At 45.0% G+C, this 19,016-nt stretch overlaps 1 protein-coding gene and 1 long non-coding RNA gene across 9 annotated transcripts in view; one reads left to right on the top strand and one right to left on the bottom strand.

Moving 5' to 3' along the window:
* The window catches only part of DOCK3 (dedicator of cytokinesis 3), a 664,549-nt gene that overhangs the window by 94,839 nt on the left and 550,694 nt on the right, over positions 1 to 19,016 (bottom strand). For all 8 annotated transcript variants that reach the window (XM_059715389.1, XM_059715393.1, XM_059715390.1 and 5 more), the window contains exons 24-25: positions 15,639 to 15,831; positions 1,156 to 1,283 (exon numbers count right to left, since the gene is read on the bottom strand). In XM_059715389.1, coding sequence (XP_059571372.1) covers positions 1,156 to 1,283; positions 15,639 to 15,831 — 321 coding nt within the window. The remainder of the gene's footprint in view (positions 1 to 1,155; positions 1,284 to 15,638; positions 15,832 to 19,016) is intronic.
* Positions 9,763 to 19,016, top strand: part of LOC132244459 (uncharacterized) — a 78,776-nt gene continuing 69,522 nt past the window's right edge. The window contains exon 1 of the long non-coding RNA XR_009455872.1: positions 9,763 to 9,968. This is a non-coding gene — a long non-coding RNA (uncharacterized LOC132244459). The remainder of the gene's footprint in view (positions 9,969 to 19,016) is intronic.

Genomic DNA, 19,016 nt, shown 5'->3' with positions numbered 1-19,016 from the left:
AGCTTCAGTGTCTGTCTTCACCTTCTCCCTCCCTAATATAAGAATACTGGATCACATCAATGGATATAAATCCACAATTTATTGTGAGGTCTGTGTGTTTTCTCTATGTCACTACAGGGACCAAGCTCTACTGCAGTTAACCCTAATTCCATAGCAAGGTGCTATAGTAAACCCCTAATTCCATGGCAACATTATTTTATTCTACCATTACAACATCTTTTTTTCCACAATATCTTTCTTCCAATATCTTTCATAGTTGGAAATGCTGATGTGATTTATTTTTAACACCTTAATCCTTTGGACTGAGTTGGTGCCCTTCACCACCCTTTTTATGTGAGGGTTTCTTTAAGTGATTAAGCTGGCACTGAAGATCAGAGTATACGAAAATCAAAGCTGAATGTTTAACTCAGCAATATTTTCTGAAAATAAATGCGATTTTATTGATTTGATAATTTTAGAGCATTCTCTTAACATGCACCATAAAGTGCTAGTTACTGTCTCCGCTGGAACTGTAAGTGCTAGAGCTCAGAAAAGCTTTTGAGCACCAGAGACAACTGAGTTCCAAGCTAGGGTGATGAAAATTAAATAGTGTTGCACCTGGTAAATGTATACGTTTTTTAACACTAAGAACATGCTGTAATCAGAAAGCTGCGAGTCATGAACACAACAGCACTCATTCACTTGATGTGTTCACCTGCTGATAATAAAATTAGCAGCATTCTAGGATAAAAACATTCCTTGAAAAATATATTTAATGAGTAATATACTCCAAGTCTGCCCTTGAGAAGCAGCCCTCATCTATGCTATAAAGTTCTGCTGGCAGAGAGAGGACACGTAGAGATGTAAAAGATTTCACCTTGTAGGTGACATAACTCAGAAAGGAAAACTCCTGGTGGGGGATACAACGCTGCCAGCAGAAAACAGGTCCTGCTGGCAGAGTTTTTGTCATGTGGTGGAGCTGATATAACCGGTTGTGAAAAATGCCTACAGCTGACAGTGCTGTATCAACACTGAGGGAGGGGCTTGGGTTGGGGGGGCAGAAGGGAGAATCCTGACCACCTTCATGCAACCACTGTAATTAGGGGGACAACAACCAACCTCCATAGTATAGATATAGTCTTAGTGAATGAATGGAGAAGGAAAGCAGCAGATTACCAAGGAACTGGTCTTGATAATGGAGAAGATACTACTAAGGATCCCAGAGCAGATGAGTAGTTCCTTCTGCTGTCTCAAGTGAAGGTGAATGTGATGAAGAACCACAGGCAGTAGGATGCGCCGGGACTCTAAAAGAAGGAAACTGGACTCAGAATTTTTCTGAGATATTTGCATTTCAGCCACTTGTGTTGGCAGCCTGCTTGCTATCCAGAAATGTGAATCAGGAATTAACATTATTACAAGATGCTGATATGCTGAATGGGCCCTTTCCAAACAGTATGCCTGATTAAAATCTGTGATTGCCAGGGAAAAGAGGTTTAGTGCAAAACATTTCTAGGATTCAATACAATGAATTAATGGTACATCTAATTTAAAAATTTCCTTTAAATAGCATTCCCACTGTTAACTGTTGTGAACTAGTTTGCAGACAATAGGCACTGTGGTAGCACCTCCCTGATGTGTAGCATATTATTTACTCCATGCTGCTTTATAGCTCAAATGTGACAGCCACACTTCAATCAACTGCATATCTAATCAACCACAAGATTCTGTATTGTTTTCTTCTCTTAAAGTTGTATAAAGAGTTCTTGCTACTTTTGGAGAAAAAATTACTGGCTATTTGTGAGATCTTGGGCAGTGGGGGGAAGGGAAGGGGGTAGGGGGAGACCTTTCTCTAAATTCCATTGTATGTTAACAAAGTACCTAAAAATTCAGTGTCTGGCTATGGACAGAGGAAACTTTGAATCACTTCAGAAGGGTAGGTAGCACTGGTCTAGGCAGCACGCTTTAGCTTAGGGGTGGGCAATTATTTTGGCTAGAGGGTCACTTAATCAGTTTTGGTGTCCTCTCTAGGACCACATCTCTCTCCCCCTCCCTCCATCCCTTCCCAGGGCTGTAGCATGCCCCAATTTTCTCTCCCCACCCTTTCCCTCCCTTCCCAGAGCTACAGCATGCCCTGATTCCATCCCTGCCATCTCTCTCCTCCTCCCTCCCCAGAGCTGTAGCATGTCCCAATCCTCTCTCTCTCCCCCTGCCTGGTGCTATAGCATGCCCCAATCCCAATCACCACCTGGAACTTGCCAACCCAGTCCACAGTTTACACCACCACCTGCCTCATGCGGTGGAAGCAACCCTAGGTGGGCACCAGCATCAGCTGTGGATGCACCCAGCAGGTGGGGACTGAGGCATCTGCCCAGGTCCACAGCTGATGTCACCATGTCAGCGCTGGGCAGAAGCAGTCCCACCTGCCCATCGTGTAGTGGAAGCCGTTCTGTCTGCCTGCCCAGAAATGCATGGCAGCTGGAGCCGCTGGCCACCCAAGAGCCAGATCCCATGAGTTGGTGGCCACCTGCCCTTGGGCCAGATACAATAAGCTGGCCCATATTTTGCCCACCCCTGCTTTAGCTGTTATACTGTAACCATTGCCTCTGCAAGCTAATATAGCAGGGCTGTAAATTAGCCTTGAACGAAACAGGGTTAAAGTTTCAACACTTTTGCTACACTTGTATCACCACAAGAGCATGCAGATGCCACCGCTACATTATACACTTACTGATCAACTCCATGATTTCCTAATTGCACAAGGGCTGGTCCCAATTAATGCAGTTGTTTAACATTCAGCTTTATTTAATTATTAGGGAATAGTCTAATCTGTGAGTTCATCACCGCAAGGACTATCCAGTTCATTAAAGCAGCAAGTGTTTCTAGCCAGATCAGGATTCTTGTCTTCAGTGAGTTTTAAATGGCCTATCATCTACCCCTTCCCCATCTTTTCTGTCCAGTAAATCTTGCCAGTGGTCATGCCTTCACCAGCTTCTAGGTCAGGGGTGGGCAATTATTTCGGGCAGAGGGCCGCTTACCAAGTTTTGGCAAGCTGTTGAGGGCTGCCCGGGTAGCCCTGCCCCTTGACAGGTGCCCTGCCCCCTGGTCGCCATCTTGGGACAAGAAGTCCTGCCCCTACCCCCTGACCTTTGCCACCAGAAGTCTTTCCCATTGCCCCCAGAAGTACTCCTTTCAGCAAGGGGTTTTGTCATCTCGGAACCACAAAAATACCAAATGATATTCTAAAAAGCGAACGTCGAAAACATTCATTAGTTTGATTTTAAAATATATTTTTGCCCTGGTTTATGTGTGTTTGCGTAGCATACATAGAGGTGATTGCACAATGTCTTAAAATGAAGTCTCATGCTTGTATATTGTGGGGGTGGGGTGGGTACAGGTTTGTGGGGGGGTGTGGGTGGGTGTGGGTTTGTGGAGGACTGTGTGGTGGGGCAGGGTGGCTAGGGTATGTGAGGGGGCATGGGGTCTGCGTGTATGGCAGTGTGAGGGGTGTGTGGGTGCATGTGTATAGTGTGGTGTTTGTGTGGGTCTCACCTTACAAACACACACTCTGCCCCTACCTGCGCGCGCGCGCGCACACACACACACACACACGACCCCTGCCTGCACATGTGCACACCCCCCTGTACCGGCGGGGCCCAGTGCTCCCTGGTTTGGCCATGCAGCTGGGAGCCACATGGTGCTGGAGCAGGGTGGGGGTAGGAAGCAGGGAAATGGCTGGGGTTGGGCAGGGCTAGGCTCCTGCCTCCTGCTGCCAGCAGGAGCAGATAAATATTTGACAGACAGCCAGGAGCAGATAAATATTTTCTAATTCTTTTAGGGGCTCTTCGGGCCAGATAGAATGGCCTGGTGGGCTGGATCCAGCCCATGGGCCATATTCTGTCCACCCCTGGTCTAGGTCCTGTCCCTTCCACAGGTCAGACCTGTAAGGACAAATACATTCATCCTTTGGATAAAATCATTTAAAGAAATAAAATACATTGATTTCTGGTCAGCCCACACTGCTCCCTTCTTTCAGGTACTCTGCTCACTTCCTCTTGCCATTTACTATGGAGTTTAATCTCCTTTTTCATCTTTTAAGGATCTGAAGAACTTAGCCCTGATCTATGTTTTGGATTTCTCCAGTTATTTTGTTTCCCCTTTTCCCTCTGTATTTTGGTAAGCATGATAGCATCTGGGAGCTTCTCTTCACTGCAGTATTAGCTCAAGGTACCATATTTATAAGATGAAGCCGAATATAAAATGACCCCCTCAATAATTAGATTCTATATATGGAAAATTTATAAATTTGTTATAATTTTCCAGGTATATAATCTAATTATTGGAGGCTTTGCCTTGAATTTGACCCCTTCCCACAGCTACAGCACGGAAAATAAAGCTGGAGGGTCAGGTGGCTCCCTTGCCCTCTGCCCCCGCAACTTCTTCCCCCTGAAGCCCCTTATACCCTTCCTTACTGTCAGACCCTGTTCTCCCTGAGCACATGGAAGTGAGAGGCAAATTTGAAAACAGTGACCTAGAAATAAAAATGCCTGTAGTAATTTGTATGTAGGCAAAATTGTATGGGCATCCATAGACTTAACTCATCTAGAACTGATGCATTTTACCTTGCTTTGAAACTGCTGCAAGTTTTAGCACAGGCACTCCATAGACACACTTTTAAGGAGCACTTTTGTACCTATATAGTACAAACTTAAAAAAAAAAAAATCGTTTCAAAGGCCAAATCAGTTCCGAATACTATTGGGTAAAACCCAATAGTCAAGTTCCAAATTTCAAATGAGCAAAGTTCAGTTGTGGGACTGAAGAGGAAGTTGAAATGTATTCAGTGTTGTGGCTCACCATGCCATTAAAAAGACTAGGTGCTGAGGGGGAATGAGTGCAAATGGCACCACCACGTATCTTATTTAGCTGGGCTGTCCTGACCTATCCTTGTGATAGGTTCCCCATCAGGAACCTGCTGATGTACAGACACATGAACCTTGAGGAAACACATGGTGTTAAAATATTTCTGAGTGAACTCCAGTCCTACTACTGGAAATCAGTGGGAGAGGACAAAGAAGATGCAGCCAACTCCACCTGGAAAAGGGACACTTAGCACAGGCTCTTTAAAGTCCCCCCCTAGTGCGGGAGTGGACAGGGATAGCAAAAAGGATGAGACAACTGGACCTGGAGACAGCGATGATGATGATGGCGGCAGCAGCAGCAGCAGAAGCAACAGTGACAGAGACAATGACAGTGAATGAACTGAGAATTTAAACCCCAAAATCAGGGCTAACACTAAGAGACAGTGCAATTGGGTTAGGGAAAGGATGAGTATGCAGGAGCATGGATCCACAGGTGCGTTCATTGTAATGGGTGTGCGGGCTTTAAATGTGGTTTAAGGTGTATGAAGAAAAGTTTTTGCTAGGTGATATATATATATATATAACTATATATAACTATATATACACACACACACACACACTATATATATATATATATATATCTATATCTAGAGAGAGAGAGAGAGAGAGAGAAATATATTTTTTCCAAAAAAAAAAAAAGAAAAAAAAAAAAAGGTAAATTCTCATCAGTATTGAAAGCCTGATCTGTGTCTTAAAAATAGAGAAAGGGATTAACAGAGCATTGGGATGTAAGAAATGGAGAAGGGAGAGCCAAAGCTCAAAACAATAAAAGAGTTGAAGAGCAGAAATGAAGATCTGGAGACAGATGGAGAGTGGCTGAAGGTGGGGAAGAAAGAAGTTGACAATGGGAGCAACAGCAGAGGGAGGAAGAAAGAAAGTAACAGCAGAAGCAAAGGCGGAGGCAATAATAATGAGAGTGATGTTGCTAGAAGGAAGATAGGAGCAGAGGAAAGTGGGAGACAGAGCAGCAGAAAGCAAATTTGGAGAGAAGCAGAGGACGGTGGGAGCATGATAGCAGGATGGCCTACCAGGAGTGGCATGGTGGGAAAACAGGAAGAGGTACTTTTGTTGCAATTTTTAAGGTTGATTTTGAGGATGTACCTGAAGCACTTTCTCTGCTCTCTTCTTGAGCATATGCCTTGGCTGAGCTGGGAGAATAAAAGTTGCTTTGGGAGTCTGGAGCCAAGCACAAAAGGCCTTGCGCTTGAGATAGATCAACTCTTGGATCTTCCTGTTGTTCTCATCAAACCAGTGTTGATGTTTCCCAGTAGAAAATCCAAGCGTCTCTTTACAGAGGCTGATGACGGTGGCCTTGAGGGCACCCCACATGCTGCTGATATTCTCCCATTGTTGTTGGTTGGAATTCACTAGTTTTTCATTGAGGCACTGGTGGAAGAGGTCTCACTTGATTGTGTCCTTCAGTCCTTCAGTGCTGATCTTGTCAGCCTTGCTTCTGCTGTAGCTGTTGTTTGGGAACTAGTCTGAGTGACAAAACTGAGCAGATGAATCAGTGATCAATCCAGCAATCATCAGCTCCTAGCATAGCTCAGGGGATGCGGACATCTTTGCAATCCTGGGCATGCATGATGACATAGTCAATCAGGTGACAATGCTTAGATCATGGGTGTTAATGGCAAAAACAACTCCGTGAAGTTGGTGTTCTCCTTCCTGTTTACCATTCCAGAAAAAGATACAGCCACTTCCATGTTCTTTGAGTTGCTGATCTCCTACTTGCTGGGCCTTGCTCAGGGCGGCTATACTGATATTGTATCACCTGAGTTCTTGGGCCACAACTGCCCCGTAGCACTCTGGGTGTTCACTATTAGGGTTTTCCATGAGTGTCTTGATGTTCCAGGTCCTGAAAATGATGGTGTGTCTTCGTTGGTATTTTTGATCACAGTAAAGGTGATCCCACTGTACACAGTTATCCAATCAGGAAGAAATACAGCACACTGTATAAGACAGACTATGTTTAGGGTACCTTTTCTAGCCCCCTCCTCATGTGGGGTGAGCAGAGTGGATCCTGAAGATGGCTGCTCAGTCACAGTTACAGCTGTTGAATAGCACTCCACGTCTCATTCAAGTCTTAGATGACCTTCTTGTAACTGCTACCTCCATGCCAGTTCATGACTAGGAGCTTCAAGATCTCCTGCTCCTATCACCATTAGCTGATCACCAAAGGGCTTGAGGAATGTGCTGGAAAAGCTGTTTTCATGGAAGATGCTTGTGCATGACTTCCTTTATCATGGAGAAGCTGCTGCACATCAGCTTCCACACAGCTCTTGACAGAACGGGACCTTGATCCAATGGCAAGAAGACAAAGACAACTGGGGATCTCTGTAGCCTACATCCACCTTCACAGCTGTTAAGATTCTAATTTCTTCTTCTGCCTGCTCCACTGTTGAGGACTTGCAGACCCATGACTCAGGACTGAGCAGGCTTACTATAGCGGTGACCTGTACTCACCATGTCATAGTACCATCAAAGGATGTGTGTGACTTTTTTTAGAGGGAAACCATTGCTACTTGCTGTCCTCACCACACCCTGGTTGTGCTGCCACTTCTTGATCTGTGACTACTTATTTGCCAGAGTTACCCCTGCTTATTTCACAGCTAACCTTCCCTGAAGGTCATTCCACTATCTGCTACCTGTGGACCTGCAGGGTACCAGTATAGCTCTTCCCCACAGACATGAACGATATAAATGTAGTAGTTACAGACTTCCGATGGAAAGGGTCCTAAAGCATACTTGAGACTATGGAGAAGTGATGGGAACTAAACTAGATAGATCGAAAAGCACCATAATGGGAGCTGGGAACTGGAGGGATTTGGAGAAGTTGGGCCTTCTAATAAGAGATAATGAAATCAGAGTACTAGAGATCCTAATGGACACTGAGGAGAAAGGTAATACAGCATGGGAAAAGGTAAATGCAAGGATACAGCAAATACTTTAGTTATGGTCTGGAAGGGTGCTGTCCATTTCAGGAACAGTGGTGGTGTTTAAGGCTGTGCTACTGCTGAATATTCTATATACAGGAACCATATTCACACTAACGTGGTGGCAGATAACCAAAATACAGTGAGAAATGTGTGTGCTCTTCTGGAATGCCAAAAGAGAAAGGTTGGCTAGATGTGAACTGAACAAAGCAAGAGAGATGGGGGGGGATGGGGGCTGCCTGATTTAGGATTGTTCATCTACGCAAAGTATTTAAGCATAGCATGTAATGTGGTAATGGAGGGGGGGAAAGCTGTGTGTAGCACTCAATTTCATGCAGCTGCAATTTTGAGGAAATGGGGAGTATATCAGACCTCTTTGTAAAGTCCATGAGCATGGCAACTGCCAAGTCATTACGTCAGGGTGGAAGGTTTCATGCAGATGGATAAAATAGGGAAGGTAGGGCTGGAGGTCTTGAAGGATCATAAGAAATTGATTAAAGTAGTTAAGGAGAGAGACAAGATGGTGCTGGCAGGAAACTTCACAGAAGGACAAGTGAAGAAGGTGTGGGGGGTGGTGGTGGATAAACAACCAAGAGGGGAACATGCTGACCTAGCATAGATGGTTGTAAAAAATATCTTGCCAGTGAGAGACATACAACATAGAAAAGGCTTGATTCATAGAGGTTAGGGGTTGATAAGCTCATCCAGATGCTCAAGGGAGAGGTGCAGGGAAGAAGAAACAGTGGGACATGTTTTGGGAGTGTACCTATGCAAAGGGAGTGTGGGAAAGGATCCGCCACTTTCTGAGCATCACAAAAATAAATCTGTTGGTGTGGGAGATGTTATTATATGGACTCACACCAAAGGGACTGGAGGAAACATTATTAAGGACTTTATTGCATGTTATTAAGGACTTTAAGGCATGTTTTAAAACTACTTTATGGAAAGTATGAAACCTCCAGTTGTTAAGGGGTTGGCTTTCACTGAAAGAGAGTACCTGAACCTGGGGCTGCATGAACTGAAATACTACATTGATCAGGACAAGGAAGAGATCAGAGAAGAAGAGGCAGAGAAGTGGAGGAAAAAGGACTGGATCCACTTGTTTAACTAAGGTAACAAAGAGGACTGTTGGGAGAGGCAGAGAGTTTTAGGTGGTTACTGAGGTAATAGTTTTTCATGGATTGCTGTACGAAGAAAGAGAGTTCTGTAAGGGATTCTTTTGTGGAAAATTGATGTATGTTGTTTAAGGGTTTGATATATGTGGTTGGATGTTTTTGGATATGTAATTTTTTTATTATATTAAATTCTGGTAAAAAGAAGGAAGCTTTGTAAGCGTAGAATAATAAGTGTGTCTTTAATAGAATCTGTATTTAAAAAAAAGTTCCCATTAGCATTTTTGGCACTAGGGGAGGGTGCTGGAGTTTGCACCAGCCTTTCCAAGTATAGGCCTGAAACTGCAGTACCTCCAGGCCTTGTGCTCATTCCTACCTGGGAGAACAAGTACCCATTTTTTTAAAGTTCACGTGAAAAAAAAGGTTCCCATCAGTATTGTCACAACCCAATTAAGTAAGTGCCCATGCCACAAGCAAGAGATACCAGTTAAAGCAGTTTTATTTTTCACTAGGTTAACTAAGGGTTAACTTAGAAAGTGATAATAACAGCCTTCTTTGCTCTGCGTGTCAGCGAAAAAGAAATTTATAGCTGCACCACTAACAGAGAGAAAACTTTTGCCTTCTTTGCTTTACATAAATCATTATAACTGGTCAGAGAAAACAGGGAGTAGCCCTGTGAAATAACACCCTAGCGAAAACCGCTATATAATTGGCGGTTCTAATTAAATTTATGATGTGGCGAAAAGCAATTGGCTATTATACAAATAAAACCCACATACACTTCCGCAAAGAGGAAGAAGAAGAAGGGGGACCTCCGCACACACCTTGGAGACCTCTGAACGTACGTGTCAGAGTAACTGACAATTTGATCACTTGTCAGTTCCCCCGTCTTGACCCAATCTCAGACATAAATCAAACGACTGCCGGCCCGACCATTTCCGAATACTTATGCAGACCGACCTACGAACCCTAAGCTGTAACTAACCAAGTACCTCTGACCTCCGTCTTTCACCACCTTGACAGCGTGAGTAAATAATCTTGCTTTGCAACCGATAAGCGTCTGCCTAATTAATTCCACTCCAAGCGTCACAAGTACCCGCCTGACTGCCTTCTAAGGCCCCAGACACCCCCACCCCCTCCCCCCCGCTGTGGTGCACGGCAGTGACAAGTATGTTTGCCCAAAATGGGCCATGTGTTTTATAGTCGACGTCAGTGTTGGCTGCATGTAATCAACTTCATAGTTGGTTTCCATTACTGAGCATGTGCTGCTTTTGGCAGCAGTTTAATGATAAAGAATGTATTTAAGAGGTTTCTTTGTATGCAAATGTAAAATAAGGAGCTTTTCCCACCATTTTGATTGAGGGAGACAAACCTCAGTTTATATTTGAGTAAATACAGTATATATAATTTGAATGTCACCCTAATTTAATTCTTGTCCACAAACAAAAATCTCTGGATCATATTAAGTGGTTCTTTGCACTCAAACTAGCTAGTTCCTAGGGGTGGAATGAAGCTCAAGAACTCCTAATAAACTAGTAATGCATCATCCTGAGTTACAAGAATTGATTACCTGTTAATAATCCAGTTCCTCTGTGCTACTAATCCCATCACTCAGTGTAGCTGAGTGGCATTTTGAATTGTGGTCAGTCTGACTAGCTATGCGAACACAAGTGGAGGAATTTAAGAGCGCTAACTTGAGCTAACTGTTGCAGTGAAGACACACCCAAGGATATTTCATTTCTGGTTTTACTCCTGTCTTCATATCTTCTTCCATGTACTCTTGATCCTGAAATGACCTCACAACCCTAGTCCTTCAGACTCCCACATTCTTCTCTTCCAATTTCTCCTGTAGGACCCACTTTTTTTTATGACCCACACAAAGGGGAAAATTAAAATGTTCAGACCAAGGATATTTTTAAATGATAATTTTGCTGTATGCTTCGTCATGGAATCTCATAAAATTGGGGTTAGAAGGGACCTCAGGAGGTCATCTAGTCCAACGTCCTGCTCAAAGCAGGACCTTCCCAACTAGGTCATCCCAGTCAAAGCTTTGTCTAGTCAGTTTTTAAAAACCTCCAAGGATGCAGATTCCACAACCTCTCTGTGTAACCTGTTCCAGTGTTTTACTACCCTTCTAGTGAGAATTTTTTTCCTAATATCTAACCTAAACTTCCCTTGCTGCAACTTGAGACCATTGCTCCTTGTTCTGTCATCTCCCACCACTGAGAACAGTCTAGCTTCATCCTCTTTGGAAGCCCCCTTCAGGTAGCTGAAGGCTGCTATTAAGTCCCCTCTCAGTCTCTTCTCTGGACTAAATAAGCCTAGTTCCCTCAGTCTTTCCTCATAAGACATGTCCCCCAGCTCCCTCCCCATTTTGTTGCCCTCTACTGGACTCTCCAATTTCATAGTTTCATAGTTTGTAGGGTCGGAAGGGACCTGAGCAGATCATCAAGTCCAACCCCCGGCCATGGCAGGAAAGAGTACTGAGGTCAAACGACCCCAGTGAGGTGTTCATCCGGCCTCCTCTTAAAGACCCCCAGGGTAGGAGCCAGCATCACTTCTCTTGAAAGTTGGTTCCAGATCCTAGTTGCCCTGACAGCGAAGTAGCGCCTCCTGATGTCTCGCCTGTATCTACCCTCTGCCAGGTTGTGACCGTTATTTCTTGTCACTCCTGGTAGTGCTCGGGGGAACAGGGACTCCCCAGTGCCTGCTGGTCCCCCCTGACTAGTTTGTAAATGGCCACTAGATCCCCCCTCAGCCTTCTCTTGTGGAGGCTGAACAGGTTCAGGTCCCTCAGCCTCTCCTCATAAGGCCTGCCCTGCTGGCCCCTGATCATGCGGGTGGCCCTCCTCTGAACCCTCTCAATGCTGTCCACATCCCTCCTGAAGTGTGGTGCCTAGAACTGGACGCACTACTCCAACTGTGGCCTGACCAGTGCCCCATAGAGGGGGAGGATCACCTCCTTGGACCTGCTCGAGATGCATCTGTGGATGCATGACAAGGTGTGGTTGGCCTTCCTGACCATGTCCTCACACTGCCGGCCCATGTTCATTTTGGCATCAATAATGACTCCAAGATCCTCTTCTGCCTCTGCACTGACAAGAAGGGAGTTCCCCAGCCCGTAGGTCTGCTGCTGGTTCTTCCTCCCCAGGTGCAGCACCTTGCACTTGTCAGTATTGAAACCCATCCTGTTCTCATCCGCCCACCCCTGTAACCTGTCTAGGTCTGATTGCAGCCTATTCCTCCCTTCCAGCTTGCCCACATCCCCCCACATCTTAGTGACGTCAGCAAATTTGAACAGGGTGATTTTTACCCCCTCGTCTAAGTCACTGATGAAGATGTTGAACAGTGCGGGTCCAAGGACTGAGCCCTGGGGGATCCCACTGCCCACATCCCTCCAGGTTGAATAAGACCCGTCCACCACCACTCTCTGGGTGCAGCCCTCCAGCTAACTAGTGACCCATTTCACTGTGTAGGTGTCGATGCCACAGTCCCCTGGTTTTTTAATGAGAATGGGGTGAGAAAGTGTGTCAAAGGCCTTCCTGAAGTCCAGAAAGACTATGTCCACTGCTACCCCTGCAACTAAGGATTTTGTGACCTAGTCATAGAAGGCTACCAGGTTGGTCTGACAGGACCTGTCTCTAATGAACCCATGTTGGTTGCCCCTAAGCATAATCTCCACTGCTGGCCCCTCGCGGACATGCGCCAGGATAACTCCCTCAAAAAGCTTACCCAGGACCGAGGTAAGACTGACTGGCCTATAGTTTCCTGGGTCTTCCTTCCTCCCTTTTTTGAAAATGCGAACCACATTGGCCCTTTTCCAGTCCTCTGACACCACGAGTGTTCGTAAAGCCATGCCAGGGGCCCCACAATGAGCTCTGCTAATTCCCTCAGCACTCTGGGGTGGAGGTCATCAGGACCAGCTGATTTAAATACGTCCAGTCCCTCCAGAAGGTCCTTGACTAAGTCCTCACTGACCATTTTTAGGCCTGGGTGTGCCTCCCCTGGGACCTACAGGGGTCCCATGGGGGGGGGGGGGGGTGACCCAGTCCCTGCTCAGAAAAATGGAGGCAAATAAATTGTTAAATTTGTTGTCCACATCCTTTCGGGGGGGGGGGGGGGAGGGGAGGGGGCAAAACTGAACACAGTACTCCAGATGTGGCCTCACCAGTGCTGAATAGAGGGGATTTATCACTTCCCTTAACTTGCTGGCAACACTCCTACCAATGCAGTCCACTATGTCATTAGCCTTCTTTGCAACAAGGGCACACTGTTGGCTCATAGTCAGCTTATTGTTCACTGTAACCCCCAGGTCCTTTTCTGCAAAGCTGCTGCCCAGCCAGTCAGTCCCCAGCCTGTACTGGTGCATGGGATTATTCCTTGTTGAACCTCATGAGATTTCTTTTGGCCCAGTCCTCCAGTTTGTCTAGGTCACTCTGAATCTGAGCCCTACCCTTCAGCATATCTACTACTCCCCCAACTTTGGTGTCATCTGTAAACTTGCTGAGGATGCACACTATGCTATCTTCCAGGTCGTCGATGAAGACACAGAACAAAACTGGCCGGAAGACTGACCCCTTTGGCACTCCACCTAATACTGGCTGCCAACTAGACACTGAGCCATTGATTAATACTCTCTGAGCCCAACGCTCCAGCCAGTTTCCTATCCACTTTACAGTTCATTCATCCAGCCCATACTTCCTCAGTTTGCCTGTATCAAAAGCCTTGCTAAAATCAAGGTGTATCACATCCACTGGTCTCCCTGCATCCACGGAGCCAGTCACCTCATTATAGAAGGCAATCAGGTTGGTTAGGCATGACTTGCCCTTGGTGAATCCATGCTGACTATTCCTAATCACCTCCTCCTCCTTCTCCTCCAACTGCTTAGATATGGATTCCTTGAGGACCTGCTCCATGATTTTTCCAGGGACTGAGGTGAGGCTGACAGGTCTGTAGTTCCCTGGATCCTCCTTTTTCCTTTTCTTAAATATGGACACTACATTTGCCCTTTTCCAATCATCTGGGACCTCTCCTGATCACCATGAATTTTCAAAGATGATGGTCAGTGGCTCTGTAATCTCATCAGCCATCCCCCACAGCACCCTCAGGTGCATCCTGTCCAGTCCCATTGACTTGTACATGTCCAGCTTTTCTAAATAGTCCTCAGCTTGCTCTTTTGCCACTGAGGGCTGCTCACCTCCTCTCTAAACTGTGGTGCCAGGTGCAGTAGTCTGGGAGCTGCCCTTGACTGTGAAGATGGAGGCAAAGAAGGCATTGAGCACTTCAGCCTTTTCTGCATCCTCTGTCACAAGGTTGTCTCTCCCATTCGGTAAGGGACCCACACTTTCCTTGATTCTCCTCTTGCTACTGATATACTTGTAGAAACCCTTCTTGTTACTCTTCACATCCCTTGCTAGCTGCAACTCCAGTTGTGCTTTGGCCTTCCTGACTGCATTCCTGCATGCCAGAGCAATGCTCTTATACTCTTATATTCCTCCCTATTTATTTGTCCAAATTTCTACTTCTTATAAGTTTCCTTTTTGTGACTTAGTTTATTGAAAAGTTCCCTGCTAAGCCAAGCTGGTTTTCTGCCATACTTGCTCGTCTTCCTGTACTCAAGATTTTTTTTTCCTGCACTCTCAGTAAGACTTATTTAAAGTACTGGCCAGCTGTTCTGGACTCCTCTCCTCCTCAGATGGGCTTCCTAGGGGATCTGGTCCATGAGTTCTCTGAGTCAAAGTCTGCTTTCTGAAGTCTGGGGTCCCTACTCTGCTGCTCTTCATCCTTCCTTTCCTCAGGATCCTGAACTCAATCACCTCATGGTCACTGCTGCCCAAGTTGCCATCCACTACTACATTCCCCACCAATTCTTCTGTTTGTGAGCAGCAGGTCAAGAGCACGGCCCCTAGTTGGCCGCTCCAGCACTTGCACCAGGAAGTTGTACCCAATACTCTCCAAAAAACTTCCTGGATTATCTGTGCACTGCTGTATTGCTCTACTAGCAGATGTCAGGGTGACTGAAGTCCTCCATGAGAACCAGGGCTTGTGATTGGGAAACTTCCACTAGCTGTTTGAAGAAAGCCTCATCCACCACTTCCTCGTGGTTTGGTAGCCTATAGCACACACCCACCACAACATCTCCCTTGTTGCTCTCCCCTCTGACCTCAACCCAGAGACTTTCAACAGGCCTATCTCCAGTTACTTGTTTTCAGTATCTGTTTCCACACTGTAAGCTTGCTGGGGCAGGGGTTGTCTTAATATCTGTGTCTTGTTCAATACTGTTTTTATATCTAACAGTACCAAAAATACAATGCAGTGTGTATTTGTGAGCAATGAAAATGGCAGTGATTGGATTAGACACATAATAAACATGCTTTTATCACTGTTATGCTAGATTAGATATTCCACTGCATCCTAAACCTCACCTCATTTATTCCTGGTAGCCTGATGTATACCTCAATCTCTAGTATGTGAAAAGCTCTATGGACACAGAACAATATAAACATAACAAATGTATATATATAAATCAACTTGATTACAGTATAATTCACACAAATCTCTGTGTTTATTTGTATTCAGTATTGAAATGTCCTCAGCAAAGCAATGCAAGTAATGTAATACACTGCTATTCTCAATCAGTCAGTCATCTGGTGCATTCAGCTGCAAGTGGTATAAACAGATGCTACTTTCCTACCTGAGAAAGAAAACAGGCGGCTGTCCACAGTGCGTGCTATAGATTGCAGCTTAACAACATCCATTGATTGCCCAATGTGCACTGTACTGGGCATGCTGCCTAGAGTTCCTCTCACAAACTCTGCTACTTCCTGCACTGTGAACATCTGCAGCAGCTCATCAAAGATCGCAGGGAATGAATTCAACAGAGCAGCCTGAAAAAAAAAAATGAAGAAATGTTTTGAGGTCTGTACTTCTAAAGCAAGGATAGTACATCAGAAACAAAGTTTGTGAAATACAAACAAACAGTGGTAAAACAGAGTTAAGGGTCTGAAAGAGTTTTTAAAGTCTGAGTTGTGGCTGATACTCCAATCTGTATCACCCTGCTGTTCACAGGAAGCAAAGAGCAGCTAGTATGCAAGATCTGGTTCTGTTTTGACATCCCTGCAATACTAATACATAACAGGTTGACTACATTTGGATTTAAGAAATCAAAAACCTCACAAGGATGCTAATCACAATTTACACTAGAATGTATAAAATGGTATTAAAAATATAATAGCTTTTTAGGTGTAGGAGAACAAAACAAGAAAATCCTAAAATAGTCCAAATCTTTTTTGTTGATTTTTACCGTTTATATGTTACGAAAAGATACTTGAACTGAGAACCTGTATCTCACATTTTTGCACAGAAATACTTTAGTAAACAGCTCCTCCAAAAGTCTCGTTTGTAAAGAAGATACTGACAGACCCTTAACAACAACACTATTGTGTGATATTACTGTGCTTCTACAACAGTGAGGCTAAGTGAATTTCCATGAGAAATAAGCACCATATCATGCAAAAAAAAATACAGTATAAATGACTTGTGTTGCAAGGGGATATCTTCAATAGCTTGGAGTTATCCCTGAAGGTAACTATGGAAAGGAGGAACATCTCAGTATAACAAAAGTTAATCTTCATTTCACTCAAGTCATTCCTTCCTATTTATATCTGTGAGAGTACATAACTCCATAACGCTTTGAGTTCTCAAGTCCTACAAATTTGGTATCATCCTGAACTCATTCTGCTTACCCCTAATATTCAAGATGTTTTAAAATCCTTCCGTTTCTTCTTCCTTTGCAACACATCCCTACAGTCAAATTTCTTTTGCATATTTTGATAACCTCTTACCTGAAATAATTAAATCTGTTTGACTTCCCAGCCACCTTCTCATTCCCATCCAAATGGCAATTATCATCACCAAAGTCCATACTCACTGTTTTGACGAATTCCCTTACTGGCTCCACAGCCTTTTCTACAACAATTTCAAACTCACTGGCCAGGTTTATAAAGCTTCCTATCTGCATCTCAAGCCTAATTGTCCAACAGTTTCCTCCATTTTGCTAGTTCTTTTTCCCTCTCTACCCCACATACTCTTTTTTCTCTCTTCTCAAGCACCTCTGTGACCTCCCTCATGCTAATTCCTACACTTTGGGCATGTCTACACAAGATGCTTTACTCGAGATTAGAGCTGGCAGGGGGACATTTTCCCTGCCCAGGGTCCAGCGGTGGAGCCTGCTCCAGCAGCAGGCAGCTCCCGGGGGCAGGGAACAATGTCCTAGTTTCCACCAGGAGACAGCGGTCTCCTGTCCTGGTGCTCCCTGCCAGCCTCTTGGCTAGCACCCAGGGGAGCCAGAGCATTTGCACATGTAGACGCGCCCTTTGAGTAGGATACTTTACAACACACAATTACCTTCTTTTTCACCATTTTCCATGTTATGGTAGTGTAACAGTGATGTTGTAGCCATGATGGTCCAGAAATTATGCAAAAGACAAGGATTTCTTATTGGACCAACTATGTAGTTGGGATAGCGTTAGACAAGCATTCAAATGCAAGACATCTGAAATCACCTGATGAAGAATGTCTTGCATTCAAAAGCTTGTTTAATTCTGGCCCAGCTACATAGTTGGTCCAATAAAAGTTATCACCCTAAGAAATCCTTGCCTCTCGCATAATTTCTGGACCATCACAACTACAACATTATGCTTACACTATCATAACATGGAACATATTCAAATTTGCCGTTTACAATGGAAATGTCACAATCTAAAGAAAAAAAGAGCCAAACACATGGTGACACACCTTCTTAAGCCTGGGCAAGAAACACAAAATCATTCCAAGGGAACTCATAATCTGCAGCCCTCCAGCTAACAGGCACAATTCTATATAAGCAATACAACTATGCAGGAGAACTTAGGAAAATTGAGAAACCATATTCTTCACCTAACCTACACCAAAAGAGATCAAATTAAACAGGAGATACTCACTTATGCTACTAAACTAAGAGGCAACCTGGGGACATACCTGACTACTATGCAGCAGACTCAAATGTATTACCAAAAATACCTGATGACAGCCATCCAAAAGAAGAAGAAAACAGTGGACTCAGCTATCATAACAGGAACCAACTCACAGGCAGCACACGAGCAACACAGGAGGGATCCAAGACAGTAGAGACCTGATAAAGAATGTCTTGCATTTCACAGAAGTAGGGTTGGAAGGGACCTTGTAGATCAAGTCCGACCCCCTACCCTGGGCAGGAGAGAAAACTGGGCTCAAATGACCCCAGCCAGGTAGACGTCAAGCCTCCTCTTAAAGACCCCCAGGGTAGGAGACATCACCACTCCCCTTGGCAGTTGGTTCCAGATCCTAGCTGCCCTGACTGTGAAGTAGTGCCTTCGGATGTCTAGTCTAAACCTACTCTCGAACAATTTGTGGCCATTATTCCTTGTTACCTCAGAGGGCACTAGGGGGAACAGGGTCTCTCCCAAACCCTGCTGGTCTCCCCTTGTGAGTTTATAGACGGCCACCAGGTCCCCCCTCAGCCTTCTCTTGCGAAAGCTGAACAGGTTAAGGTCCCGTAGCCTCTTTTTGTAGGGTCTATCCTGCTGTCCCCAGATCATGCGGGTGGCCGTCCTCTGGACCCTCTCAATGCTGTCCACATCCCTCCTGAAGTGCGGTGCCCATAACTGAACACAGTACTCCAGCTGCAGCCTGACCAGTGTCACATAGAGTGGGAGGAGCACATCCTTGGCCCTGCTTCAGATGCATCTGTGGATGCACAAGGTAAGGTTAGCCCTACTGACCGTGGCCTCGCATTGTCGGCCCATGTTCATCTTGGAGTCAGTAATGACTCCAAGATCTCTTTCTGCCACCGTGCTCTCGATAAGGGAGTTTCCCAGCTTATAGGTATGCTGCTGGTTCCTACTGCCCAAGTGCAGCACCCTGCACTTGTCAGTATTGAAATCCATCCTATTTTCATTAGCCCACCATTGTAACCTGTCCAGGTCCTGCTGTAATCTGTCCTTCCCTACTAGCGTGCCCACCTCACCCCAAATCTTGGTATCATCAGCAAATT

Source organism: Alligator mississippiensis, chromosome 12 (genome assembly GCF_030867095.1).
Source record: "Alligator mississippiensis isolate rAllMis1 chromosome 12, rAllMis1, whole genome shotgun sequence".
Lineage (NCBI taxonomy): Eukaryota > Metazoa > Chordata > Crocodylia > Alligatoridae > Alligator > Alligator mississippiensis.
The sequence above is the reverse complement of the archived record's forward strand: the minus strand, read 5'-3'. Positions and strand labels throughout refer to the sequence as shown.